This window comes from Podarcis raffonei, chromosome 11, assembly GCF_027172205.1.
Source record: "Podarcis raffonei isolate rPodRaf1 chromosome 11, rPodRaf1.pri, whole genome shotgun sequence".
NCBI classification, from domain to species: domain Eukaryota; kingdom Metazoa; phylum Chordata; class Lepidosauria; order Squamata; family Lacertidae; genus Podarcis; species Podarcis raffonei.
In genome coordinates this window covers 61,835,348-61,863,267 of record NC_070612.1, presented here as the reverse complement: position 1 = coordinate 61,863,267, position 27,920 = coordinate 61,835,348, and the positions used below count along the sequence as shown (strand labels likewise).

At 50.4% G+C, this 27,920-nt stretch overlaps 1 protein-coding gene across 8 annotated transcripts; it reads left to right on the top strand.

Moving 5' to 3' along the window:
- The first annotated feature begins 174 nt into the window (after positions 1-174).
- LOC128423130 (glutamate receptor ionotropic, NMDA 1) lies at positions 175-27,920 on the top strand. 8 transcript variants are annotated; one of them, XR_008332684.1, is made up of 22 exons: positions 563-929; positions 3,565-3,699; positions 4,202-4,378; positions 7,351-7,413; positions 8,699-8,799; positions 9,637-9,758; positions 9,929-10,103; positions 10,525-10,669; positions 10,817-10,900; positions 11,522-11,657; positions 11,952-12,079; positions 12,678-12,842; positions 13,193-13,311; positions 14,225-14,337; positions 14,804-14,952; positions 15,203-15,360; positions 15,987-16,148; positions 16,753-16,862; positions 17,823-17,968; positions 21,395-21,505; positions 26,388-26,478; positions 27,283-27,920. XR_008332684.1 is itself a non-coding variant. In XM_053407914.1 (21 exons), exons 1-21 carry the CDS (start codon positions 681-683, stop codon positions 27,349-27,351), a joined length of 2,817 nt encoding a protein of 938 aa, XP_053263889.1. In that variant the 5' UTR covers positions 175-680; the 3' UTR covers positions 27,352-27,920. The 8 variants fall into 8 exon arrangements, 6 of the variants coding, with proteins under 6 accessions (XP_053263889.1, XP_053263890.1, XP_053263887.1 ...); XM_053407914.1 differs by lacking the exon at positions 26,388-26,478 and having other exon boundaries at positions 175-929; XR_008332685.1 differs by lacking the exon at positions 21,395-21,505.

Here is a 27,920-nt window from a genome sequence, read left to right as displayed (position 1 = left end):
GCCAATCTCTTGATTTCCTATGCTCCCCCCGCGATTTCTCCTGCCCCCCACCCCCACCCCGCTTTTATCTAACCCTCTCCCCCATGCCCTCCCCCCCCCAGCGACACCAAACGCCGCCGCATTGGCCGGCCGCCTCCTTTTCCTCCTTTCTTGCACGCGGCCGCGCGCGCGGGCGCGCGCCTGTCTTTGCAGGGGGATTTCGGCGCGGCGGACAGCGCCATTGCGCTTCAGCGCCATTGCGTTTTTTGGGGTTTTTTTGCGGGGAGATCCGGCGGCTGCTTGCAAACGGGGCTGGCAATTCAGCACCAGGGACAGCTGCGGTGATTTTGCAGGGGGGCAATTCAACACCAGGAACAGCGGCGGTTTTTGCAGGAGGGCCCCAATTCAGCAACAGGACAGCGGCGTTGTGCAAAGGGCCAATTCGTCACCAGGGGCAGCGTCTTTTTTCAAGGGAGGGAGGCGATTCAGCACCAGGGACTGTGACGTTTTTTGCAAGCGGTGGCAATTCAGCACCAGGGACAGCGGCCCTTTGCAAAGGGCCAATTCAGCACCAGGGACAGCAGCCGCCTCTGCTTCTTCCACAGGGCCGCTTCAGGACCACGGATAGACCCTCTTGCGTGGCAGTTCTCCGCCGCCTGGGGGGCCCTTGGGCTGCGCCGGGCGACGGTGGGGTGACCGCCATGCGCCTCCTGCTGCTGGCCGTGCTGCTGTGCTTCTCGGTGGCGCGGGGGGGCTGCGAGCCCAAGGTGGTGAACATCGGGGCAGTGCTGAGCACCAAGAGGCACGAGCAGGTCTTCCGCGAGGCCATCAACCAGGCCAACAAGCGCCATGGCACCTGGAAGATCCAGCTCAACGCCACCTCCGTCACCCACAAGCCCAATGCCATCCAGATGGCCCTCTCTGTCTGCGAGGACCTCATCTCCAGCCAGGTAGCCGCACCGCGCCGCCCAAGAACCGGTCGGGGGGCTCCCCCTAGGGACTCCTCCTCAACGTGATGGGCCAAGCTCTTGACCTGGTGGACTGGTTGGCCCCAGAAAGGACCACCCAGGGACCCCTGGATCCTGTGGACTGTGGGCTTGGGGCACCAGCATAGGGCACTCTTGGCCCTAGAGACCACCCTAGGGACCCCCTTCCAGTCCTCAAGAATTAACCTAGGGGCTCCTTGACCTGATGGACTGGTTGGCCCTAGAAAGGAACACCCAGGAACCCCGGGATCCTGTGAACCAGAGTGTGGGTTTGGGCACCAACCTAGGGATCTGCGGACCACAGAGACCGACCTTGGGAGCCTACCACCCTAAGGACCGGTCTAGGGACTTCTTGACCCTTCTAAGGGCCAGCCAACAACCCCTTGACCCTATGGACCAGCCTTTTGGCTTGGGGCACCAGCCCAGGGATACCCCCCTCTCTTCCTTCCTTCCTTCCTTCCTTCCTTCCTTCCTTCCTTCCTTTCTCTCTCTCTCTCTCTCTCTCTCTCTCTCTCTCTCTCACTCACTCTAGGAACCTACGAACCCTCAGGCCACAGAGATCAACATAGGGACCCTACCGCCCTAAGGACTGGCCTAGGGACCCCATGGTTCTACTCAGGACTGGCCAAGGACCTCTTGACCCTATGGTCCAGACTGTGGGCTTGGGGCACCAACCTAGGGAGCCCTTGGCTTTAGAAACCAACCTAGGGAACCTTCAGCCCTAAGAGACGACCAGAGGCCCCTTGGCCCTACTATTGAGCACCCAGGGACCCTATGGATCAGGCTTGGGGGGCCAGCCCAGGGAGCCCTTGGCTTTAGAAACCAACCTAGGGAACCTTCAGCTCTAAGGACTGGCCTAGGGACTTCTTGACCCTACTAAGGGCCAGCCAACAACTCCTTGACCCTATGAACCAGCCCAGGGACAACCCCGCTCTTTCTTTCTTTCTTTCTTTCTTTCTTTCTTTCTTTCTTTCTTTCTTTCTCTCCCCCTCTCTTTATTTTTTCTCCTTCTCTGCCACCTCCCTCCCTCTCTCTATTTCTTTCTCTCCCCCCTTTCCCTCTTTATTTCTCTCCTTACCTCTCTCCCTCTTTTTCTATCCCTCCCTCCCTCTCTCTTTCTCTCTTTATTTCTCCCCTCTCTCTTTCTCTCCCTTATTTTCTCTTCCCCCTTGCTCCCCCTCTCTTTCTCTCTTTACTTTTTCTCCTCCTCTCCCTGTCTCTGCCTACCCTTTTTCTTTCTTTCTCTCTCTCTTTATTTCTCTCCCTACCTTTCCCCTTTCTCTCCCCTTTTCCTCCCTCTCTCCCCCTCTTTCTCTCTATAATTTTTCTTCTCCTCTCCCTCTTTCTTTTTCTTTCTCTCCCTCTCTTTATCTCCCTCTCTTTCCCTCTTTATTTCTCTCCCCACCTCTCTCCCCTCTCTCTCCCTCCCTCCCTCGCTCTCCCCTCTCTTTTCTCTTTTTCTCCATCTCTCCCCCCTCCCTCCCTCTCTCCCTCTTACACACCCACATATTGGGACCTTAAAAATACCCCAACACAGCCCATTTCCCAAGGAACAAACCGGGTCCCCAAGTCATCAAATGGTGCTATTTGGGCCCCATTTACATCTCATTTGGGATCTCCTTTGAAGCCACCCAAATTGCAGACCTGATCGACATTTACAGACTTCCTTCTTCCCCCAAACGGAGCAGAAAATGCCATTTATAGGAGAAGCCAGCAAAGGGAGGAAGTTTCCATAGAAACGCCATCTCAGTTGCTTCCATAGGGTTGGCTCCTTCCATCGATTGCTCTTCGTCTCCTTCTCGCCAGACCATTTCATCATAAATGGTCCCTGGAGGGGAAATGGCATTTAGGCCTTTAATGTGCGGTTAAGGAAATCATATTATCTTGCAATCTGGCTCGGCTGACTTCTCTCTCTGCCTGTCAAAGCCTGGGCATTCGAGGACGTCCATAATTTAATGGGAGAAACGTCGGAGGGGAATGGCTTCTTGTTGTTATTGTTGAGTCGTTTAGTCATTTCCGATTCTTTGTGACCCCATGGACCAGAGCACGCCAGGCCCTCCTGTCTTCCACTGCTTCCCACAGTTTGATCAAACTCATGTTGATCACTTTGAGAACACTGTCCCACCATCTCATCCTCTGTCTCCTTGCACCCTCCTCCTTGCGCCCTCCATCTTTCCCAACATCAGGGTCTTTTCCAGGAACTCGTCTCTTCTCAGGAGGTGGCCAAAGTCTTGAGGCCTCAGCATCAGGATCTGTCCTTCCAGTGAGCACTCAGGGCTGATTTCCTTCAGAATAGGTCTGTTGGATCTTCTTGCAGTCCATGGGACTCTCAAGAGACTCCTCCAGCACCAGAATTCAAAAGCATCCATTCTTCGGCGATCAGCCTTCTTGATGGTCCAGCTCTCACTTCCATACATCACTAATGGGAAAACCATAGCTTGAACTATATGGATCTTTGTCAGCAAGGTGATAGGACATCCATAATTTCATGGGAGAAATGTCGGAAGGGATAGTAGGATGTCCATAATTTCATGGGAGAAACGTCAGAGGGGAATGTTAGGATGTCCGTAATTCCATGGGGAAAACATCTCTCCCACAGGTCTACGCCATCTTGGTGAGTCACCCGCCAGCTCCCAACGACCACCTCACGCCGACGCCAGTGTCATACACTGCTGGCTTCTACCGGATCCCGGTCATTGGCTTGACTACGCGCATGTCCATCTACTCGGACAAGGTAAGCCCACAGCTCCTGCTGGTCGGGACCTGCCGTTCTCCTGGACATCTGGCGGGAGAAGGCCTTGATACAGCCATTCATTCTTCTCAGTAGTCAATGTCCATCCGTCCATCTGGAGATCTTTCCCATTGGCTTCCTAAAGAGGCCCTTCCACTGCGCAGGAGGGCTGTTTTCAACAATGGTTCCCAGGTCCCCTTCCAAGGTAGCCCCATGGAGAAAGCAGGGCAGTAGACCAAGCAGATGGCCAGGTCTTAGATGGAGCTGGTATTAGAGATGTTCTTCCACCCCAGGGGAGGGATGTTCCTCAATCTCATCTTCAAGTCACCTTCCCATGGAGACAGCAGGAGATGAGCAGAGGATGGACCTCTCTGGAGAAGCAGGTGGGGTCTCAAGATGGAAGACCTCAAGAGGCTCTTTCCACCCCATAGGAGGGACGGCGCTTCAATCCAGACGCCCCCGCTTGGTCCGCAGTGACGCTCCCTCTGGCTCCTTCTCTCCCCAGAGTATCCATCTTTCGTTCCTCCGCACGGTCCCTCCTTACTCTCACCAGTCCAATGTCTGGTTTGAGATGATGCGCTTCTACAAATGGAACCACATCATCCTCATCGTCAGCGATGACCACGAGGGCCGGGCGACTCAGAAGAAGCTGGAGACCCTCCTGGAGGAGAAAGAGTCCAAGGTCAGTAGCTTCCCGCCACCCACGCTCTTCTCGAAAGTCTCGCGCTTTGTCGTCCGTGTGTAGATTGACATCTGTAAATACACCTTCTCTCTCTTCTTCCCATTGTTAAACATGACCCACATTGTGCTCTTAGGCGCTGGCCATCTAAGTCCCTGACCAAAGTTTGTTACTCTTTATTCATTTCACTTGCTTTGCCATGGTTGAAAAAACCGAAATCTCCAACTACATTAAAAAAAAATGAAATCCGAAAGAAGCAAAAACGGGGAGACGAGGGGGGAGACGTAACCTGGAGCTGGGCCAAAAACCCATTTCCTTATTGGAAGAGAGTGTCTAGGAGAGTAGGCTTGGATCATGGACTTGGGAAGGAGCTGAAAGGGTTGTGTGATCCAACCAAGGCAGGAATCTCAACATAGAATCATAGAGTTGGAAAAGACCTGGAAGGGTTGTCTTGTCCAAGCAAGGCAGGAATCTCAACATAGAATCATAGAGTTGGAAGAGACCTGGAAGGGTTGTCTGGTCCAAACAATGCAGGCAACTCAACATAGAATCATGGAATGGTTGTCTGGTTCAACCAAGGCAGGAACCTCAAGATGGAATCATAGAGTTGGGAAGGAGCCCCAAGAGAGACTTGTGAGGCAGGGATAGGCAGCTCCCTTTACCTGCTTCCTTCCTCTTTTCCAAAGAAGCTCATGGTCAATGCAACAATCTGATCAGTCATAATGGTCATAATTTTGTCATCTATACCCCCACCCATCAGACTGGGTTGCCCCAGACGCTCCAACATCTAGAAGAACACCATAAAAGGTCCAATCGTCCACAACTTCCCCCAATCCGAGCTTCTTCTGAAGGTCCAGTTCCTTCTCTCCTGGGTTGGGGGCTCGCGTGGCTCCATCCTCTCCGACATTTCTACGGCGGAATGGCAGAGCGGGGCTTTGAACCTGAGCCTCCTTGGCGCGTGGTGTGAGCGGTGGCTCCACGTCAGCCAAGCCAACATATATGGGTAGCCTTCCTAGATCAGACCAAAGGCAGGACATCCGGACCATGGTCCTCTTCTCAGTGGCCACCGAGAATCCTGCAGGGAGGAAGGAGCTGAGGGTGGCGGCCTTGCCCCCGCTTTTCACTCCAAGCGGCCAGCATTCAGAGGTCTACCAACATTTGGGAAGGGGGCAACCCACCATCCCCTCCAACATTTCTCCCATGAAAATGTCCAGTTGCCCTCAGAAACTCGCAATGTACCTACACCGATTTAAAGGAGAGGAAGAACTTGCATGAAGCTCCAAGGAAACTTCCTGGGAAACCCCCATAGGAGATCTTGTAGGAAACGTCTTAGGAAATTTTGTAGGAAATTTAATAGGAAAACCCCATAGGAAACCTGGTCAGGAACCCCCATCAGAAACTTTTTAAGAAGCCCCTCTAGTAACCCCAAGAGGAATCCTTCTAGGAAACTTTTTAGTAACTTTATAGGAAACCTTGCGGGAAGGTTTGCAGGAAATTTAATAGGAAACCTTGAAGGAAACTTAATAGGAAACTTTGTAGGAAAAAATGCAGGAAATTCAACAGGAAACTTTCAAGGAAACTTAATAGGAACCCTTGTAGGAAACTTTGTAGGAAACTTAATAGGAAACTTTGCAGGAAACTTAATAGGAAACTTTGCAGGAAACTTAATAGGAAACCTTGTAGGAAACTTAGTAGGAAACTTAATAGGAAACTTAATAGGAAACCTTGTAGGAAACCTTGTAGGAAACTTAGTAGGAAACTTAATAGGAAACCTTGTAGGAAACTTAGTAGGAAACTTAATAGGAAACCTTGTAGGAAACTTAGTAGGAAACTTAATAGGAAACCTTGTAGGAAACTTAGTAGGAAACCTTGTAGGAAACTTAATAGGAAACTTAATAGGAAACCTTGTAGGAAACTTAATAGGAAACCTTGTAGGAAACTTAATAGGAAACTTAATAGGAAACCTTGTAGGAAACTTAGTAGGAAACCTTGTAGGAAACTTAATAGGAAACTTAATAGGAAACCTTGTAGGAAACTTAATAGGAAACTTAATAGGAAACCTTGTAGGAAACCTAGTAGGAAACCTTGTAGGAAACTTAATAGGAAACCTTGTAGGAAACTTAGTAGGAAACCTTGTAGGAAACTTAGTAGGAAACCTTGTAGGAAACTTAGTAGGAAACCTTGTAGGAAACTTAATAGGAAACTTTGTAGGAAACTTAATAGGAAACTTAGTAGGAAACCTTGTAGGAAACTTAATAGGAAACTTAATAGGAAACCTTGTAGGAAACTTAGTAGGAAACTTAATAGGAAACCTTATAGGAAACTTAGTAGGAAACTTAATAGGAAACCTTGTTGGAAAGTTTGTAGGAAACTTAATAGGAAACCTTCTAGGAAACTGTGCAGGAAATTGAATAGGAAACCTTGTAGGAAACGTAATAGGAAACCTTGTAGGAAATATTGCAGGAAAACTTGTAGGTAACTTAATAGGAAACTTTGTAGGAAAATTTGCAGAAAATTTAACAGGAAACTTTGAAGGAAACTTAGTAGGAAACCTTATAGGAAACTTAGTAGGAAACTTAATAGGAAACTTAATAGGAAACCTTGTTGGAAAGTTTGTAGGAAACTTAATAGGAAACTTTGCAGGAAACTTAATAGGAAACTTAATAGGAAACCTTCTAGGAAACTGTGCAGGAAACTGAATAGGAAACCTTGTAGGAAACTTTGCAGGAAACCTTGTTGGAAACTTAATAGAAAACCTTGTTGAAAAGTTTGTAGGAAAGTTTGTAGGAAACTTTGCAGGAAACTGAATAGGAAAGCTTGTAGGGGGTTTTCCCTGCTCCTCTCTTACGGCCCCCCCACCCCGGATCAGGAGGAGTTGGATATGGGATTTGCTTTGAGTGCCCGTCTTTCTTCTTTCAACTGTTTATAATCTTCTTCTGTGTCTGCATATTTTCTCTGTGCACATTATCCATCAGAGTAAAAAAAGGAGCTTTGACAGCCTCGAACCGCTATCCTTTGACAACAAGCGAGGACCCAAGGTATATTTGCATGGAAATGCACGCCGCCCACCAACCTAACGAGCAAAAAAATTACAATAAAAAATTCATAAAATTCATCAATCAGGCCACCTAGGCCCAAGGGCACCCCACAAAAAATCAGAATGAATTTTAGAGAAATATATACATATATATTATTTTTTTAAGGGAATAAAAATAAAAATATCTCTGGAGCCAGCAAGCAGACTCCATTGGGGGTTTTTTTTTGGGTCGCACGTTCTTTTCCGTTGAGATATGCTTGGTTTGAGCTTGAGTTTGAGGAGCAATCCTATCCTGGACGTCTTTCTTCGGAAGACCATGCATGTGGAGCCAGAGCGAATTAGCAAGTTTATTCCCCCCCCCTTGTTTCTTCCTGGACCATCTGATTCCCCCTTCCTGCTCTCCTCTTCCTGCTCTGCCCCTTCCTGTCCCAACAGGAAATGCGAGATGCTCACTTTGATTCCCTTGCAAGGCGGACCCCTTGCGTGTTTTTCCCCTCCCCCTTCCTCCCCTTTTCCTGTTGTTGTTTTTTTAATTTTTTTTTTTTGGTCTTTTGGAAAAGCAACAGGCGTTTGAGCAGTCAACTACATTGCGAAACCAGCCAGCCAACCAATATATGGATATGTGCAGTGGCCGCCCGAGGGGCTCCCTCACCGTCGCAAAGACGGTGACAGCGGAGTGAAAAAGGCAGCTCGGCAATTCACGATACAGCGGGGTTTCTGCAGAATTTACAAAAAAATAAAGGTTTGCAAATTTTGGAAAAATTAATTGCAAATTTTGCAATATTTTTTTTTTATTATTTTTTGCAAATTATGCAAAACATTTTTTTGAAAATTTTGCAAAACAAACAAATAGCAAGAAATCAATTTGCCACGGTGGGTGGAATCACTTTGGCGGCCGCTGTGTATCTCTATATATGCCTTTTTTTCCTCTTTCCTGTACCAATGCACGACCTTCTTTTGGGGCTGGAGCGACTTCTGTTTGCATGCCCAGTGCAACAACAAAGAAAAATGATTCTTTTTTAAAAATAGAAATAAAATAAAATATTAGATTTTTATTTTTTTAAGGGGGGTGGGGAGGAAATGAACCCCACCAGGAGAAAAGAAGAAAAAAAAGAATGGGGGAGGAGAAAAAAAAACCGAGGAAAAGAAATGAGGAACAACTGAGTCCTTTCCAGGTAGACCTTGGAAAGAGAGAAGGAGGTATCTTTCTGAGGAAAGCATGGCTCTGGCATGGGGGATCAGGGCCCAGCCGACTGTGACCCCATTTGCTCGCGCCAACCTTGCAGGCCGAGAAGGTCCTTCAGTTTGAGCCGGGCACCAAGAATGTGACGTCTCTCCTCCTGGAAGCCAAGGAACTGGAGGCCAGGGTGATCATCTTGTCTGCCAGGTGAGGGCCGGCCGGTGGGGCGGGGTTGGGGTCAGGTGAGTGGAGGCGACCCCCATTTCCCCCCCGTTCAAACTCCTCCGATGTTTCTCCCACGAAATTATGGACGTCCTACCTTTCCCTCTGAGGTTTGTCCCATGAAAATAGGGACTTTCAATTCCATCCCTTCCAGAATTTATCCCATGGAAATAGGGATGTCCTACCACCCCCTCCGACCTTTCTCCCACGAAATTATGTACGTTCTACCATCCCCTCCGACGTTTCTCCCATGAAAATACGGACCTCCTATTCCATCCCTTCCAGAATTCATCCCATGAAAATAGGGATGTCCTACTAGCCCCTCCGATGTTTCTCCCATGAAAATATGGACTTCCACCATCGCCTCTGACATTTATCCCATGAAAACAGGGACATCATATTTCATCCCTGCCAGAATTCATCCCACGAAAGTAGGGACGTCGTGGCATCCCCTCCGACGATTTCCCCATGAAAATAGGGGTGTCCTATTCCATCCCTTCCAGAATACATCCCATGAATATATGGACTTCTACCATCCTCTCTGCTGTTTCTACCATGGAATTATGGATGCCCATCACCCACTCTGACATTTATCCCACGAAAATAGGGACGTCCTAGCATCCCCTCCGACGTTTCTCCCATGAAATTATGGAAGTCCTACCACCCACTCTGACATTTATCCCATTAAAATGCTGACGTCCTACCATCCCCTCTGATATTTCTCCCAAAGAAATAGGGACCTCCTATTCCATCCCCTCCGCCGTTTCTCCCACCAAAATACGAACATCCTACCATCCCAACAGCCTTCTTCTCTTTCTCCAGTGAGGATGACGCCACCACCGTCTACACGGCCGCAGCCAAAGAAAACATGACAGGTCCCGGCTACGTCTGGCTGGTGGGGGAACGGGAGATCTCCGGCAATGCCCTACGCAATGCGCCAGAAGGTAACCTGGGACCCCTCCCCATGGTCCAGATGCCCCATGGTTGATCACCCAGCGGTGCTCTCCTTCCCTTCTCTAAATCCATTTGGAGGTCTCCGCCCTGCAGTGGGTTGGCCTGGGGTCCCGGCCAACCCAGTCGTCTGTCTCCGCCCCCCACCCCACCCCCGTCCCAGGTCTCATCGGTCTACAACTCATGAACGGCAAGAACGAGTCAGCTCACATCCGGGACGCGGTGGCCATAGTGGCCCAGGCAGTCCACGACTTGTTTGAGAAGGAGAACATCACCGACCCACCCAGGGGGTGCGTGGGGAACACCAACATCTGGAAGACCGGGCCACTTTTCAAAAGGTAAGAGCGTCCTGGGCACCTCGGACCTGGGTTCTTTATGGAGGGGGTGGTGGGGCGTCTGTAATTTCATGGGAGAAACGTCAGAGATTATTGTAGGACATCCGTAATTTTGTGGTATAAACGACAGAGGGGATGGTACGATGTCTATATTTTCATGGGATGAATGTTGGAGATGATGGTATGATGTCCATAATTTGGTGGCATAAATGTCAAAAGGGGTGGTAGGGCGTCCATAATTTTGTGGGAGAAACATCAGAAGGGGTGGTAGGACATCCGTAATTTTGTGGTATAAACATCAGAGGGGATGGTAGAACATCCGTAATTTCATGGGAGAAATGTCAGAGGGGATGGTAGGACGTCTGTAATTTCATTGGAGACATTTCCATCCCTCCGCATCCCGATCAACCCGCCTTCTCCCCAGGGTACTGATGCAGACGAAGTACGCCGAGGGTGTGACGGGCCGGGTGGAGTTCAACGAGGATGGGGACCGCAAGTACGCCAACTACAGCATCATGAACCTGCAGAACAACAAGTTGGTGCAGGTCGGCATCTACAACGGCAGCCACGTAAGTATCCCTGGATGGGAGGGCCCTGCCTGGCCTGGGGGTCGGACTGGCTGAACTTCGAGGGTCCCATTCTGACTCTATGGTCATTTATCAGGGAAGGCTGGTAGAGAAGGTCTGGTCCCAACCTTTCTCTCCTCACCTCCTCAGTTCCTGCCCAACGACCGCAAGATCATCTGGCCGGGAGGAGAAACCGAGACGCCCCAGGGCTACGAGATGTCTACCAAGCTCAAGGTATCATCTCTGCTCCACCTCCCTCCCTCACTAATGTCAGCCTGGTGAGGAACAGTTGAAGGAGCTGGGGAAGAGGAGAGCAAGAGATATGAGAGCCACCTTCAAACATCTCAAGATGATTGAGGGTCTGGAAGCCGAGGCTTAGAAGGAACGGTCAAAGGAGATGGCTCTTTTTAGCCCAGAAAAGAGGAGGCTGAGAGGAGATGTTAGGGCCACTTTCGAAGATCTCAAGATGATTGAGGGTCTAGAAGCCCAGCCTTAGGAGGAAAGGTTGAAGGAGATGGAGAAGAGGAGATATGGGAGCCACCTTCAAACATCTCAAGATGTTTCAGGGTCTAGTAGCTGAGGCTTAGAGGAAAGGTTGAAGGAGATGGCTCTCTTTAGCTCAGAAAAGAACAGGCTGAGTGGAGATGTTAGGGCCATCTTCAAACATCTCAAGATGTTTGAGGGTCTAGAAGCTGAGCCTTAGGAGGAACGATGAGGAACTTAGGAGGAGATGGAGAAGAGGAGACCAAGGAGATATGGGAACCACCTTCAAACATCTCAAGATGGTTGAGGGCCTAGAAGCTTAGCCTTAGCAGAAACAGTTGAAGGAGATGGCTCTCTTTCAATCTCTTTCAGATTGTCACCATTCACCAGGAGCCGTTCGTCTACGTCAAGGAGACCCTGGCCGATGGCAAGTGCAAAGCCCTCACCAACAGCACCGGTGGCTTGGTGCAGCAGGTCCTCTGTACGGGGCCCAACGAGACCATGCCGGGTATGTCTCGAACCCACAGCTGGGGTGTCGGGTCAGAAGCTCCCCCGCCAAGCGTCTCCATTGGGCGCCGGGCATCTCTTCTTCTTGGGAGGGTCTGAACTGCATGATGGAGATGAGATCCTCTTAGTCTAGACCAGGCTCCTCCAGATGTGGTTGGCCTACACCTCCCATGATCCTTAGCTAGCAGGACCGGTGGTCAGGAACAATGGGGAGGTGGAGCCATTGAGAATGTCCTCTCCGTTGGGGACCTTCTGGAACGGGCCTCAATGGTCCCCCTTTCTCCTGCCCCACCAGGCCGCCCCAGCGTGATGCTCTGCTGCTATGGCTTCTGCGTCGACCTCCTGATCAAGCTGGCCAAGACCATGAACTTCACTTACGAGGTCCACCTGGTGGGCGACGGGAAGTTTGGCACACAGGAGAGGGTGAGCAGGCCTCGGGAAGGCCGGACGGGCCAAACTCCAACTTCTCGGAAGACCTCCGAGGGTCCAGCCCCTTGGCCGGGGACGGACAGACGCCGTCCCGTTGAGAAAGGGGATCTGTGGGAAGTTGTTCCTGGAACGGTTGGCCGTCCCCATTGGCTTTCCGCCCACACTGGGGTGACCTGAGGAACCTTCAGGAGAGGCCTGGAGGGTTGTCCATTCGTGAACTTGCTTCCCATAGCTTCTTCCTGCTATCCCCTTTGACATTTGTTCCATGAAAATATGGACGTCCTACCATCCCCTCTGAGGTTCTTCCCATGAAATTTCCTTTCTGATGTTCTTCCCATGAAATTATGGACTTCCTACCATCCCCTTTGACATTCATCCCATGAAAATACGGATGTCCTACCATCATCTCCCACATTCATCCCATGAAATTATGGACGTTCTACCATCACCTCCCACATTCATCCCATGAAATTACGGATGTTCTATCATCATCTCCCACATTCATTCCACGAAATTGCCATCATCACCGACGCTCATCCCATGGAAATACGGACCTCCTTGCCCTTCTCACCCTGGCTCTGTCTCACCACAGGTGAACAACAGCAACAAGAAGGAGTGGAACGGCATGATGGGGGAGCTCTTGAGCGGTCAGGCGGACATGATCGTGGCTCCTTTGACCATCAACAATGAGCGGGCCCAGTACATCGAGTTCTCCAAGCCCTTTAAGTACCAGGGACTCACCATCCTGGTGAAGAAGGTGGGTAGACATGGCCAACGACCACTAGGCATCACTGTGCCCTCCAGAGGGCTTGGTCCACAGAGGTGGCCACGCTCTGCTTTGGTCAAGCCGTTCCCGTTGTCCATCTCCTTCCCTTTGCAAAGTCCCGATGGAATTTCTTGTGAATATAATATAATATAACATAATATAATCAACATCCATTAAAAGCCACCCATATATGACATCAAGGTCCATCCTTGAAAGGCCAGGGGAGAAGAAGAGAACCGTTCTCTTGCTGCGATCTCCTCAACCTTTGTGAGGAACCCTAAGCAACCCCTGCTGGGGTCTTCCCCCGGCTGCTGACGCCCACTTCCGGTTCTCCGTTGCAGGAAATCCCCCGCAGCACCTTGGACTCGTTCATGCAGCCGTTCCAGAGCACCCTGTGGCTCCTGGTGGGCCTATCGGTCCACGTGGTGGCTGTGATGCTTTATCTCCTGGACCGTTTCAGGTAACTGCTGCCACCCCTTGGTCTTCCTGGTCTTCTCCACCACCTCCACCTCCTCCTCCTCCCTCTACCTCTTGGTCTTCCTGGTCTCCTCCTCCTCCTCCCTCCTCCTTTCTGCTTCCTTCTCCTCCTCCCTCTACTCCCCCTCCCCTCCTCCTCCTCCCTTCTCTTTTCTTCCTCTTCCTCTTCCCCATCCCCCTCCTCCTCATCCCTCTAACCCTTCCTCTACCCCTTGGTCTTCCTGGTCTCCTTCTCCTCCTTCCTTCCTTCTCCTTCTCCTCTTTCCTCCCCCCATTTGGCCTTCCTGGTCTCCTCCTCCTCCCTCCTCCCTCCTCCCTCTAGCTCATGGTCTTCCTGGCCTCCTCCTCCCCCCTCTACGCCTCTTTCCTCTACCCCTTGGTCTTCCTGGTCTCCTTCTCCTCCTTCCTTCCTTCTCCTTCTCCTCTTTCCTCCCCCCCTTGGCCTTCCTGGTCTCCTCCTCCTCCCTCCTCCCTCTAGCTCATGGTCTTCCTGGCCTCCTCCTCCCCCCTCTACGCCTCTTTCCTCTACCCCTTGGTCTTCCTGGTCTCTTCCTCCTCCTCCCAGAGGAGCAAGGAAAAGTTATCCAGCTCTGCTTCCTCCCACCCATGAATGGGGGCAGGGACAAGAACTGGATGGGCTGTTCCTCAAGACGTCACCAAATTACGTACCCATCAATGATGCAAAGGGACCTCTGTCCACTGACTTTGCATCACTTATTCCACCTGCGAACGACATGAGGGAAACCGAGGAGTCCTCGAAGTTCCGCCCTCTGCCCACCCTGGACTTCTGGAGTTCCTCGCACCCGTGAGGTCCAGAAGCTTCTTTCCACGGGGCATCTTCTAAGACCTGCTACTTGATGGACGGCTGACCGCTGGCCCCACTTGCTCTCTTGCAGCCCCTTCGGCCGCTTCAAAGTCAACAGTGAGGAAGAGGAAGAGGATGCCCTGACCCTGTCATCTGCCATGTGGTTCTCCTGGGGAGTCTTGCTCAACTCTGGCATCGGAGAAGGTGAGTCTCTCCAGTGGGAATGATCTGGATGGGTCCGTCCGTAAGAGGCTGCAAAGCAAAGGCTGGTGCCACCGACACCATCTCATCTTCTCTGATATTTCTCCCATGAAAATAGGGAGGTCCCACCATCCCCTTTGACATGGATGAAAATAGGGAGGTCCTACCATCCCCTTTGACATGGATGAAAATATGGAGGTCCTACCATCCCCTTTGACATTGATATGGAGGTCCTACCATCTTGTTTGACATTGATGAAAATATGGACGTCCTACCATCTTCTCCGACCTCCGTCATTTCTCCCATGAGAATAGGGATGTCCAACTCAACTTCTTCCCCTCTGGGTTCTTCCCTCATTAGATGTTCTTCTCGAGGGGCGGCACTAGAGAGCTTTGGTGAGGTCTATCTCCCCAGGGTTTCGGTCCTTCAGATGTGTGAGGACCATCCCGAGCTGCCCTATCTCTTCCAGGCGCTCCCCGGAGCTTCTCCGCACGGATCCTGGGGATGGTGTGGGCTGGATTCGCCATGATCATCGTGGCCTCTTACACTGCCAACCTGGCGGCCTTCCTGGTGTTGGACAGACCCGAGGAACGGATCACGGGCATCAATGATCCCAGGGTAAGCATGGAAGGAGAACACCAAGCCTCTGACATGTCTCCTATGAGAATATGGATGTCCTACCATCTTCTCTAACATTTATCCCATGAGAATAGGGACGTCCTACCATCGCCTCTAGCATTTCTCCCACGAAATTATGGACGTCCTACCACCCCTTCTGACATTTTCCCCATGAAAATGTGGACGTCCTACCACCCCTTCTGATGTTTCCCCCACCAAAATACGGATGTCCTACCTTCCCCTCTCCCAGCTGCGCAACCCGTCTGACAAATTCATCTACGCCACGGTCAAGCAGAGCTCGGTGGACATCTACTTCCGCCGGCAGGTGGAGCTCAGCACCATGTACCGCCACATGGAGAAGCATAACTACGAAAGCGCCGCCGAAGCCATCCAGGCCGTCCGGGACAAGTGAGTTGGACTCCTTTGACTTTTCCGGGCGGGTGGGCTGGGAGGACATGGGGGACCAATGGGGAAAGAGGCGTTGGATTATGGGATTCCATTTTTATTTTTATTTTCCACGTATTTTGAGCAATTAACAACCCACTGATTTGAAGCCAACGCAAAGGCGAAGATTTTTTGTGGGGATTTGGCTGGGATTTCTAATAAATTGTTTGGCTGGGATTTCTAAGAAATTGTTTGTCTGGGATATCTCAAAAATGTTTGCTGGGTTTCTAAGAAATTTTCCTGGGATTTCTAAACAAAATGTTTTGCGGAGATTTCTAATAAATTGTTTTGCAGGAATTTCTAAGGAGTGGTTTGGTAGGATTTTTAAGAAATGGTTTGTCAGGGATTCCTAAGGAAAGGTTTGGCGGGATTTCTCAGAAATGCTTTGGCAGGAATTTCTCAGAAAAGGTTTGACGGGAATTTCTCAGGAACGAATTTGCCGGGATTTCTGATCCTTTCCTTTCGGGACCGCTTCATCCTGCGAAAATCCTCCATCGGAAGAGGGGGAGGGAAGGCTTCTGGAATTTGCCGGGAGCGCTGAAGTCGACCCCCTTTGCCTGGTTACTGTTCCCACTTGTGTCTCCACCCAGCAAACTCCACGCCTTCATCTGGGACTCGGCCGTCCTGGAGTTCGAAGCCTCCCAGAAGTGCGACCTGGTGACCACTGGAGAACTCTTCTTCCGGTCTGGATTTGGAATCGGAATGAGGAAGGACAGTCCCTGGAAGCAGAATGTCTCGCTGGCCATTCTCAAGTCCGTACCCTCTCCCCCGCCCGCGGGAATGATCCAGGGAAGGGGGTGGGGTTGGAGAACGCAGGACCCTCTGAGCATCCTGGATCAATCCCGGAACTTCCCTTTCCCACTCTGGAGGAGAAACACGAGAGGACCTCTTTTCACGGGAGAAAGGTCCAGGCATCCCCTCCGGGGGAAATCAGGAAAATAGAATATCCGGGGTTCGAACCGGAAAGCTGCCAGCCACTCCAAAGTTCCTCCCCCCAAAATTGGGGTGTTCCAGGATCAAACCAGAACCCCACCAGCCCTTCCAATGTTCCTCGCCCCCAAAACATCAGGATGTTCCGGGATTGAACCCAGAAAGAGGGAGTCCGGTTGGGCCTGACCTCCTCTGGGTCTGTCAGAGATGGCCGAGGAGCCTTCTTGGTCCAAGTTGGTCTCCTGGAGGACAGGAAGTGGTCCAGGGAACAGGAAGTGGGCTTTCCCAGGACTCCCTTGGGTCCCCGTAAGAGATTTGAGAGTCATGGGGCGGGGCTTCACCTGGCCTCCCGCCCCACCCCCCAGATCCATATTTTATTCAAGATGGCGGTACCCCCCACTTCAGCTCTCTCCTCCCGTCCCACAGCCTCCACGAAAATGGCTTCATGGAAGAGCTGGACAAGACGTGGGTGAGGTACCAGGAGTGCGACTCAAGGAGCAACGCCCCAGCCACCCTCACCTTTGAGAACATGGCAGGTGGGTTCCTAGACCTCCCCATCCCCTCCGGAGCTCCCTTCCCTCAGGGATCGGAGAAGAAGGGGCACGAGGGACACAGTCCAACCCAAGGCAAGGCACAAAATGTCCAGTGCTTAGCCCGGTTGTTAAGAATAAGAGTATTGAGATGATGGTTATGGTGATGGTGATCATGGTGATGGTGATGGTGATCATGATGATGATGAGCGCCAAACTTAGATTCACAAAATGTTTAGGCCCATATGTAGCCCGGCTCTTAAGAATCAGAATATTGAGATGGTGGTGGTGATGGATGATGGTGATGGGTGCTTAGCCAGGCTCTTAAGAATACAGTGGTACCTCGGGTTAAGTACTTAATTCATTCCGGAGGTCCGTTCTTAACCTGAAACTCTTCTTAACTTGAAGCACCCCTTTAGCTAATGGGGCCTCCTGCTGCTGCCGCACTGCTGGAGCACAATTTCTGTTTTCATCCTGTAGCAAAGTTCTTAACCCGAGGTAGTATTTCTGGCTTAGCAGAGTCTGTAACCTGAAGCGTATGTAAATTGAAGCGTATGTAACCCGAGGTACCACTGTAAGACTATTGAGATGATAGTGGTGGTGGTGATCATGATGATGATGATGAAGACTGCCAAACTTAGATTCACATTATTATTATTATTATTATTATTATTATTATTATTATTATTACTGTTATTGTTACTATTGCCATTTCTAACTACTACTGCTACCACCACCATTTGTAAGTATCCCTATCGCTATCCTTCTTCTTACGATTGTCATTTGTGATTCCTATTCTTATTCCGGATCCCCATCGTTATTACTATCACAATGATTGCCGCCATGATTACGATTCTCACTCTGCTTCCTGGACAACCCTCGACTGTGGTGGCGGTGTGTGTGTGTGCGCTTCCTTCAAACCCGGCTCTCTGACCCTTCTCCCTCCCGCGTTTCGACCCCTCCCAGGCGTCTTCATGCTGGTGGCCGGTGGGATCGTGGCCGGAATCTTCCTGATCTTCATCGAAATTGCCTACAAGAGGCACAAGGACGCCCGACGGAAGCAGATGCAGTTGGCCTTTGCCGCCGTCAACGTCTGGAGGAAGAACCTACAGGTAGGAAGAGGCCATTTTTGGGAGGAGAAGAGACCTTTGGCGGGGGGCAGGTAACCCACAAAACCGCCGGAAAAAACACCAACACATGTGGGACTTCCATTTTTTAATTTCCGTTTTTTAATTTGGAGGTCCTTTTCCATTTCCCATTCCTTCACCCCAACAGTCACTACGGTGCCGAAGGGGAGTAGTATTAGGGGGACGCCTTCTCCGTGGCCCCCACTTATGGGGTGGGGGAACCCCATAAGAGTCACTCCTTCCAGAAGGGCGGAGGGTTGGTTTGGATGACCCCTGGGGGCCACACTCACCCTGGGAAGGCCTTTGAGGGGCCCCCTACCATCCTAAATAGGGGGGCAAATGCCCCAATGGAAATAGGGGCATCCTATTCGATCCCCTGCAATGGGAATAGGGGCGTCCTGCCAATTGGGGTCTGTCCATCCCTGCGTCCTGCAGGCTCGAATTTTGTAGGGCATCCTGAGCGCAATTGTTACTGCCATTTTTCACATGCCAACTTTCTACAGAGGAGAAACACTTCCTTGAGTTGACGGCAGGTCCGGTCCGGGGTTTGGGGGGCTGTCCGAGATATGGGGGGTCCAGGATTTTTTGGGTGGGGACCATCGGCCGAGCATGCCCACCCCACCCACCCCACACCACGGCCGACGAGGAAAGCCGACGCTCCAGAGATCCGTTTGACAATGTAAGACTTTTCCGCAGGAGGAACCCTCCGGCCACTAGTACAATGCTAGAAGGTAGGCGAGCGGGAAGATTTCTTTGTTCAATAAATACCAATTTTAAAAAAACAATTAAAATAAAAATCAATTTTAAAAAAATCAAAAAATGTATACACACACATACACACATGCATACATACATATACATATAAATACACATATACATATTATATATATAATTATATACGGTATGTGTGTGTATATATATATATATGAATATGTATATAATATAGAAATAATTTATATATGCCTATATATAATATATATAATATATATATAGTATATATATAATTTATATATGTGTATATAATATATATAAATATAATATATATATATAACCATATATAATGCATATATATACACACACACACACGGATGTTTCTTTTCAAATTATTATTTGAAATCATGGGCAGGGTAGAATTAATAAATTGTTGTTATTATTATTATTATTATTTGGTTTTGGTCACCCTTCCGCCATGGCGCAACACTGTGGCAAGCCACACACTGATACCTCTAGATCAATATATGTGTGTGTATATATATATATATATATATATATATATATATATATATATATATATTGGGGGGGGTATCTCCCTATCTATATATATTTAGATATAGATCTTCATCCATTCCATCCTATTAATTGCTTTTTTCCTATGCATGCACAGGGGAGTGGGGGCGGGGAAGAGGAACATCGGGAACAGAAGCAGGAAATGGATTCATTTCCAGTTGGCCCCCCCAACCCAGATGTGGAGGAGCCAGACCTGGTCTCTCCCCCCAAAAAATCCCTAAATCCATAGGGGGAGTGGTCAGAAATGGGGTTCCCCAAGGGGAGGATACAGAGGCTTCAGATCGGGGACCCCTCCCCTAAAAACCCCCAAATTCCACCATAGCCCAAAGGAGTGGGGTAAGAAATGGGGTTCCACTCCCAAAATGCCCCCCAAAACCAGGTCTGGTTGCCTCCCACCCAACCGCTACCCTTGATTCCCTGGCCTCCCCCCCCCTCCTTGATGGCTTACGTTCCTGCTCCGCCCCCCCAACCCTCAGCTCTTTCCTCCCCATTTAACTCCCCTCTTGGATTCCTGCCCAGGATCCCTCCGGAAAGCAGCCCCCAGCTTCCGGCGGCCGGTTTCGGGAGACCTATATACCCTTTTCAATCCCCCCCCCCCAATATTGGTTTTCCTTTCTTTTTTAATTCTGATTTTTTACCCCCCCCATTCCACCCCATTAACATACAATGACCTCCCTTTTCTTCTGATGCAGTCTTCTCTCTATCTCCCGGCCGTAGGACCTGCCTTGACCAAAGGCCACGATCCTATTTATTTAGGGGTAGGTGGAAAAAGTCTCTCCCCCCCTCTAGAAGATGGAAGGAAGGGGGTGCCAGCGACCGGCAGGGACCATCCCCGGCCCTCAATAGGGTGGGGGCCCCTCCTCTCCAAGATCCTGAGAGGAGGCCCTCAGAAATGCTGCAGGAACCCAACGATGCTCGTAGCCCCCCCTGCCCCACCCCCCAACCCGTTCCAGAAAAGGGTCAGCCCACATAAAGGGTCCTCATGTATAGTTTCCGTTGCACGTACTTCCACCCTTTCTGATGTTTGCCCATGAAATTATGAACGTCCTACCATGAAATTATGGACGTCCTAGCACCCTTTCTGACGTTCTTCCCATGAAATTATGGACATCCTACAACCCTTTCTGATGTTCTTCCCATGAAATTATGGACATCCTACCATCCCCGCTGAGGTTCTTCCCATGAAATTATGGACGTCCTACCACCCCTTCTGACGTTCTTCCAATGAAATTATGGATATCCTACCTTGCCCTCTGACGATCTTCCAATGAAATTATGTACGTCCTACCATCTCCTTTGATGTTCCTCCCATGAAATTATGGACATCCTAGCAACCTTTCTGATGTTCCACACAATTATGGACGTCCTACCATACCTTCTGACGTTCTTCCCATGAAATTATGGACGTCCTACCATCCTCTCTGACGTTCTTCCCATGATATTATGGATGTTCTACCATCCCCTCTGACGTTCCTCCCATGAAATTATGGACGTCCTACAACCCTTTCTGACGTTCCTCCCACGAAATTATGGACGTCCTACCATCCTCTCTGACAGTCTCACCACCAAATTATGGACGTCCTACCATGACGTTCCTCTTCGGAAAACAGGGTCTTCCTACCACCCCCTCCCACCAATGCTTGGAGTGTTTCCAACCCGAACCACCCCGTCCAAGACCTCCAAAATCGCCCTCTCGGCGGGAACCTGCCCCGTTTGCCCCAGGGATGGGATGGTTTGAGAGCAACTGTACATCCTCTCTGACATTTCTCCGGGAGTTGGGGGAGAGGAATGTCTGGTTCCTCCCCCTTCCATGAAAAGAGGGACTTCTGATTCCATTCCAAGAAGGGTATCTTCTCCCACCCCGTCCCGTGTAATTCAGGTATGTCCGTGAAAAGGACAGTGGATCCACTCAGAGTCTGGGTCGGCTCCCAGGACCGACCCAGCCGAAGATGGCTGCTCGGAAGGTCAGCGCTCGGAGGGGCCCTCCGGATCCCGGCCGCCCTGTAGGGCAGGAGGAGCACACCAGGCGAGCAAGGCAGCCCGTGAAAGTGAGGCACAGTGTAGACGTGGCGGCCGGTGGCGGCCATCTGGAGATCTAACCGCTTATGTACATGTTCGTTTTAGGATAGACCAAGTGCTAGAGCAGAACCAGGCCCTAGAATGAAAACCACTTTTAGGTCCATCACATCCACGCTGGCCAACAGCTTCAAGAGCCGTAGGTCCTGCAGAGACACGGTAAGAAGAAGACAACCGGTTGTGCCCTCCTTCTTTCTCTCTCTCTTTCTCCTGCCATCCCATCAACCGCCCCATCTCACAGCTGCCATGGCCCCGTTTCGTCCTCTGTCAGTCCGTCTCCACCGTCTGTCCCAAAGATCGAGGGCTCCCTCTTCTCCCCGTACGTGGTTTGTTTTCCTTTCTGTTCCGACCCCCCGAAAAACCCAGAATTTTCTTTCCCCCCTTTTGATTTCTAGTCCTTCCCGTCCTGGTCCAAGCCCGGAAAGCGGTCCGCCGTGCCGTCTTCCCCTTGTCCCCGTCTCCAGCCGTCTCCAGCCGTCTCCCGCCTCTGCACTTTCTGTGGGATTCAGGCAAGGATCATGGCCTTGCCTGGCGCCGTGTCTCTCGTCACCTTCTTTACCTGTGCTTTCTGTCCGTGGCTTCCTTGGAAACGACGAGGCGGGGGAGGGGCCCTCCATTGTCGGGCGGACGGCCAAGCTCCATTGCTTAGCCCGCGCCAACATTTCTCCCGTGGAAACAGGGGCATCTGGCCATCCTCTCTGACATTGACCCGACAGAACCGGCAACCCAAGTCCCCCCGGGCCAGATCTGGCCATAGCTGTCAACTTTTCCTTTTTCTTGCGAGTAATCCTATTTGGAATAAGGGAATTTCCCTTTTAAAAAGGGAACCATTGACAGCTATGGATCAGGCCCACCTGGGTCCTCAATCCGGGAAGCCGGATCCGTAATTCTCGGCAACACTGATGGGACCAAGAGCGGTGGCGGCTTGGCCGCTCCAACACCGCACCCGGTTTGCTCCGGCGGCATTTGATCGGCATGAACGGCCCCACCCTGTGCTAGGATCCGGGCGCAGTGTGGGATTGGTCGAGCCGCCACCTCTCGGCCTCTTTGTCCCATCGTTGTTGCCAATAATCCTGGGTTCTGGCTTCACTACGCCTCTTCCTCCCGCCGCCGCTCGGCCTCTTCCGCCGCTGCCACCTGCCGCCCTGGTGCCCCTAGGGTAAGGTTCCCAGGCGTCCCCGTTTCCCAGGGACCGTCCCCAGATTTACAAATCATACAAAATCCATGGAGATTGAAAAGCATCCCCGGATTCATGGGGGGAAATCTGGTCACCTTATTCTATGGGCCAGAGAGCGAGCGAACAAGCTCACTCTGCCTACTCACGAGAAGCGGCGGTGGCAGTGGCAGCAGCCCCTGGGAAGCTGGGGCTGGGGGGTGGAGAGGAGGACAATTTGACCCCCCCCTTGCCTCTTCTTCCAGCTCCACCCCCCGGTTCCACTTATCCAGCACACCACAAGGTCTGTGGTACACTAGACCGGCCGGCTGCTAGAAAAAATTGCCAACCCCTGTCCTGTTCCATACCTGCCGACATTTCTCCCATGAAAATATGGATGTCCTATTTGGTACCTCCCAACATTTCTCCCATGAAAATACAGACTTCTTACAATCCCCTCTGACATTTCCCCCATGAAAATATGGACGTCCTATTCCATATTTGCCAGCGTTTCTCCCATGAAAATATGGACGTCCTATTCCATATCTGCCAACGTTTCTCCCATGAAAATACGGACATTCTATTCCATACCTGCCAACATTTCTCCCATGAAAATACAGACTTCCTACCATCCCCTCTGACATTTCCCCCATGAAAATATGGACGTCCTATTCCATACCTGCCAACATTTCTCCCATGAAAATAGGAATGTCCTTAGGAAAAGCGGGATCAACCCCGGATCAAACGGAAACTGCCATGGCTTCTTCAGATCTTGAGCTGTCCCTGCAAAATAGGGACCCTGGGATATCTGTTAGGATCCCTCATCCCAATCTGTTGATAGGCTGGGAATGAGGCCAAGGCAGGACAACCTGAACTTCCACAATCTGCAGACTTTCTGCTGTTTTCCTATGTGCAGGCAGATGAGTGGGGTATTATTATTATTAATTTATGTTATGGCTCTTTGGCAGCAATAATTGTGGTGGTGGGGTGGTGATGATAATAATATAATATAATATAATATAATATAATATAATATAATATAATATAATATAATATAATATAATAAATATAATATAATAATCATCATTATCATTATTATCACCAGGTAGGCAGTTGTGTTGATTTGATGCAGCAGAAATAAAATAACAAATAATAATAATACTTATTATTATTATTATTATTATTATTAATGGTAATTAATATATTTCACAAAACCTCTCCCATGATTTCTCAAACTTATTCCAAAAGGCGTTGGGCTACAATTTCCTCTGAACATCCTCCTGTATCAATGTGAAGATCGCGGTCCCTCTCTCGGATCAGCCCCAAATATTCCTCACCGTTTCCAATCAGGATTTCCTCTGAAAATTCTCCTGTATCAATGCTAAGATCCCTGTCATTTCCTTGGGGACCAGCCCTGAATATTCCTCACCGCTTCTCCTCCGAATTTCCTCATCAAATCCTCCCATATCAGTGCCAAGATCACCATCACAGCCCCCCCCCAAAAAACACATTAAAACACCCTTGAATTTCAAGGATGTTTAAATGAGTATTCAAGATTGTAAAACAGGGGAAAAAATAATTGAAAAAAATATATTTAAAAAGACACACATAACAAAACCAGTAAAAACAATTCTAATAAAACATAATAATAATAAATTTAATAATAATAATAATAATAATAATAATAATAGTAATAATAATAGTAATAATAATAATTTATTTATACCCCGCCCTCCCCGTCCAGGGCCAGGCTCAGGGCAGCTAACACCAAATATAAATTACAATAGAACATAATAGGAAAAACCCAAGAACAGTTGATTAAAATACACCTTAAAATACAGCTTAAAATGCAGCCTCATTTTAGTAGTAGCCCATAAATCAAGCCCATAAAGAGAGGAAACATCAGAACGATTATTATTATTACTATTATTTTATTTTATTTTATTATTAATTACTATTAGCAGTAGTAGTAGTAGCTTATAAAAAGGTAAAGGGACCCCTGACCATTACGTCCAGTCGTGACTGACTCTGGGGTTGCGGCGCTCATCTCGCTTTATTGGCCGAGGGAGCCGGCATACAGCTTCCGGGTCATGTGGCCAGCATGACTAAGCCGCTTCTGGCGAACCAGAGCAGCACATGGAAATGCTGTTTACCTTCCCACTGGAGCAGTACCTATTTATCTACTTGCACTTTGAGGTGCTTTCAAACTGCTAGGTTGGCAGGAGCAGGGACCGAGCAACGGGAGCTCACCCCGTCGTTTAACCCACAGCGCGACCCGCATCCCGTAGTAGTAGAAGAAGAAGAGTTTGGATTTGATATCCCGCCTTTCACTCCCTTTAAGGAGTCTCAAAGTGGCTAACATTCTCCTTTCCCTTCCTCCCCCACAACGAACACTCTGTGAGGTAAGTGGGGCTGAGAGACTTCAAGGAACTGTGACTAGCCCAAGGTCACCCAGCAGCTGCATGTGGAGGAGCGGAGACGCGAACCCAGTTCCCTAGATTACGAGACTACCGCTCTTAACCACTACACCACACTATAGTAGCCTATAGTAGCCCATAAATCAAGACCATAAAGGGAGGAAACAGAATTAAAAATCAGTTTAACAGCATGTCAATCCGTTCTCATCCCTTTTTATTTATTTTTAATCCATTTCCCAATTTTTTGTCCATTTCCCATGGCAGGTTCTTCCTTATTGGATGTCCCAAGCCACCACTCTGTGGCATTCCGGCTCCACCTCATTTTGCTGAATTTATTCCTCCCTCCCATCCATTCCCTCATTCCGCTGAATATCCATTCCTTTATTCCTTCCTCTGAATATCCATCCATTCATTCCTCCCTCCCATGTCTAATCAACATTTACAGAATTCCAGCTATTTTCAAGGAGCAGATTGCACCAAAGCAATCTGTCATAATTATTAAATCAGGATTCTGATCCACATTTGCAGGATTCTGGCTGTTTCCAGGGAGCCGATTGCAGCAAAGCAACCTGTCCAAATCATTCCACCAAATTTGATTTAATTCCCAGATATTTTCCCCATTGCATATCATCCTTTCTGGAACAGTCGCCATGTGGGCAGGAAAGTTCCCTCTCCCTCTCCAAACCTTTGGCCCGTTTTGAAGACCCTCTATTACGCATGTTTCTGAGTTGGCGGGCCATCGGGTTCGACCTCATCCCCCCCCTTTGGCGTCTTTCCAAAGGTCCAGATATTGAAAGGTCCACCTGGGGCGAAAGCCAACTTCTCAGCCATCTTGAAATTCTGATTTTTTCCCTCTCTTTCTCTCCCCATCAAAAGGACATCTGTCACAAGATATTGGGAGGGTGGCATTCCAGAAGGGGAAAGGTCTCAGCCAGAAAAGATGGCTTCCCGCCTTCACAAACTCCCCCTGCATGACTCTCCGTTTATTCCTCCCGTTCGTAACCGCAGGGATTTATAAAAAAATGTCTCTCCCTCGGCGGTGGGCATTTGCATAGCCTCCAACATTTCTCTGATGGAAATAGGGAGGTCCTAGTCCATCCCCTCCAACATTTCTCTCATGAAAATAGGGACGTCCTATTCCACCCCTTTCAACATTTCTCCGATGAAAATAGGGACATCCCAGGAACAGCGGAACCTTCCGGGATCCCGGCGGAAACCGGGCTGGATTCTTCTATCCCGGGAGAGAGAGGGGTGCTTAGAGGGTCTGCTTCCTCGGGTGGCTTTCCCTTCTAGGCATTCCAGCATGGAGGGTGGAGGGAGGACGAGGAGGAAGAGTAACACAGCTCTGGGTTGGCCAGGTTGGCCGGGCGGAGTCCCGCTTTCCCGGGGTGGTGGTTTCGGCAGTGTCCCCAGGTTCGAAGCCGGCTTTTGATGTAATAGACCATCCCTTTGATGCGCCTGCTCCCTACAGACACCCCCGCGAGGCCGCCACACCCAGAGTCCGTGAGCTGCAGATAAAGCCCTGTAGAGAATTCCCGGCTTCAGGAGTTCCTCCGCAAAGGGTGGGATCTTGTTGTGAATGTTGATGCATTTTTGTCCTGTATCCAAAGTCCTGTTTGATCTTGTGGGACGGGTGGTGGTGCTGGTGGGGGGAACGACCGGTCGTCCCCTTCCGGGACATCCCAGAAAAGGGCCGGGCGGGAGAGTTGGGTGGCCATCTTGGAAAACGTGGCTCCTTTGCAAGCTGAGTCGCTGAGGTTTTTCCCGGAGGGAGTTTCTTGGCGACCACGAAGGGAGAGTCGTCGGCAGATTTCCAAGGGGATTGACCCGAAATGGTCAAGGGGTTGAAGCTGCCGGGTGGTTCCAAAGGGGATTGGCCTGAAATGGCTGAGCTAGCGGGTGCTGCCTTCTGGGGGAAGGGGCTGCGCTGCGTGGGGGAGGGGGCCCCTGCCCCACGTGGCTGCCCCCCGGGGAAGATCCTTGAGGGATCATGCGCTCCAACCGGGAAGGAGCGGAGCCAAATGGAAACGGGGGGCGAGACATGACGATACAGGTCAGGGTTCCAAAATTAGTAGGGTGGCAGTATGTCAGGGTCCCTAAAATGGGAAGGGTGGCCGTACATTTGGCTCTGCCCACATTGTGGCACCCTGACTTTTTTTGTGGGAAGAGAGCGGATCTCCGGAGATTCCCTGCTTGGCGCTCGCAGCCTTGAAAGCATCCCGGTTCGGAGGCACAGAATCTTCCCTGAGCAGTTTCCTGCTGGGGCGGCGGCGGCCTGCAGGGGTGGCGTGTGTCTCAGCTGTGCTCTGGCCCACCTCTGCGTGACCACTGGCCCTCCTGTTTCTTGTCTTTTGTCTCCCCCGCAGCAGTACCACCCCACCGACCTCGCTGGGCAGCTCAACCTCTCGGACCCCTCGGTCAGCACTGTGGTGTGAGGGTCGCCAGCTTGGGAAGGGGCAGCCGAGATGCCTGAGGGAAGACTTGGGGGCCCCACCACACCCCGTCACTTCTTTCCTGCCCACCCCCTCTCAGACTCCCCCAGGGGCCTCGGAATGGACCAGCTATTTATCTTCTTCTCCCACGGACCTCCTTTGGGGACTGGCGCTGAGGAAGTGGCCCCGCCCACATGCCACAGACGGACAGAGACTGAGCTCTGGTGTGCCTTCAGTGCCCACTTCCCGTTTCCTTGCGCCCCTTCAAAGGACACCCTCCCAGGAAAGCCTGGCTTGCCCGCTTTCCCGAGGAGGCAGCTGCACGCAACTGGGAGAATCCTGTCCGTGTACAGTGCTCCGCTTCCGGTTGTCCACGTTGGGGCTTGCTCGATTTGGGGGGCTGACTGACTGACCATCCTGTCCATGTACATAATCTGCTTCTCTTCCTTTTGTCCACTTTGGGGATCACTCAATTTTTTGGGGAGGGGCGACTTCCTTCCTTCCTTGCTTGCTTCCTTCTTTCCTTCCTTCTTTCTGTCCTTCCGTCCATCCGTCCTTTTTTCCTTCTTTCC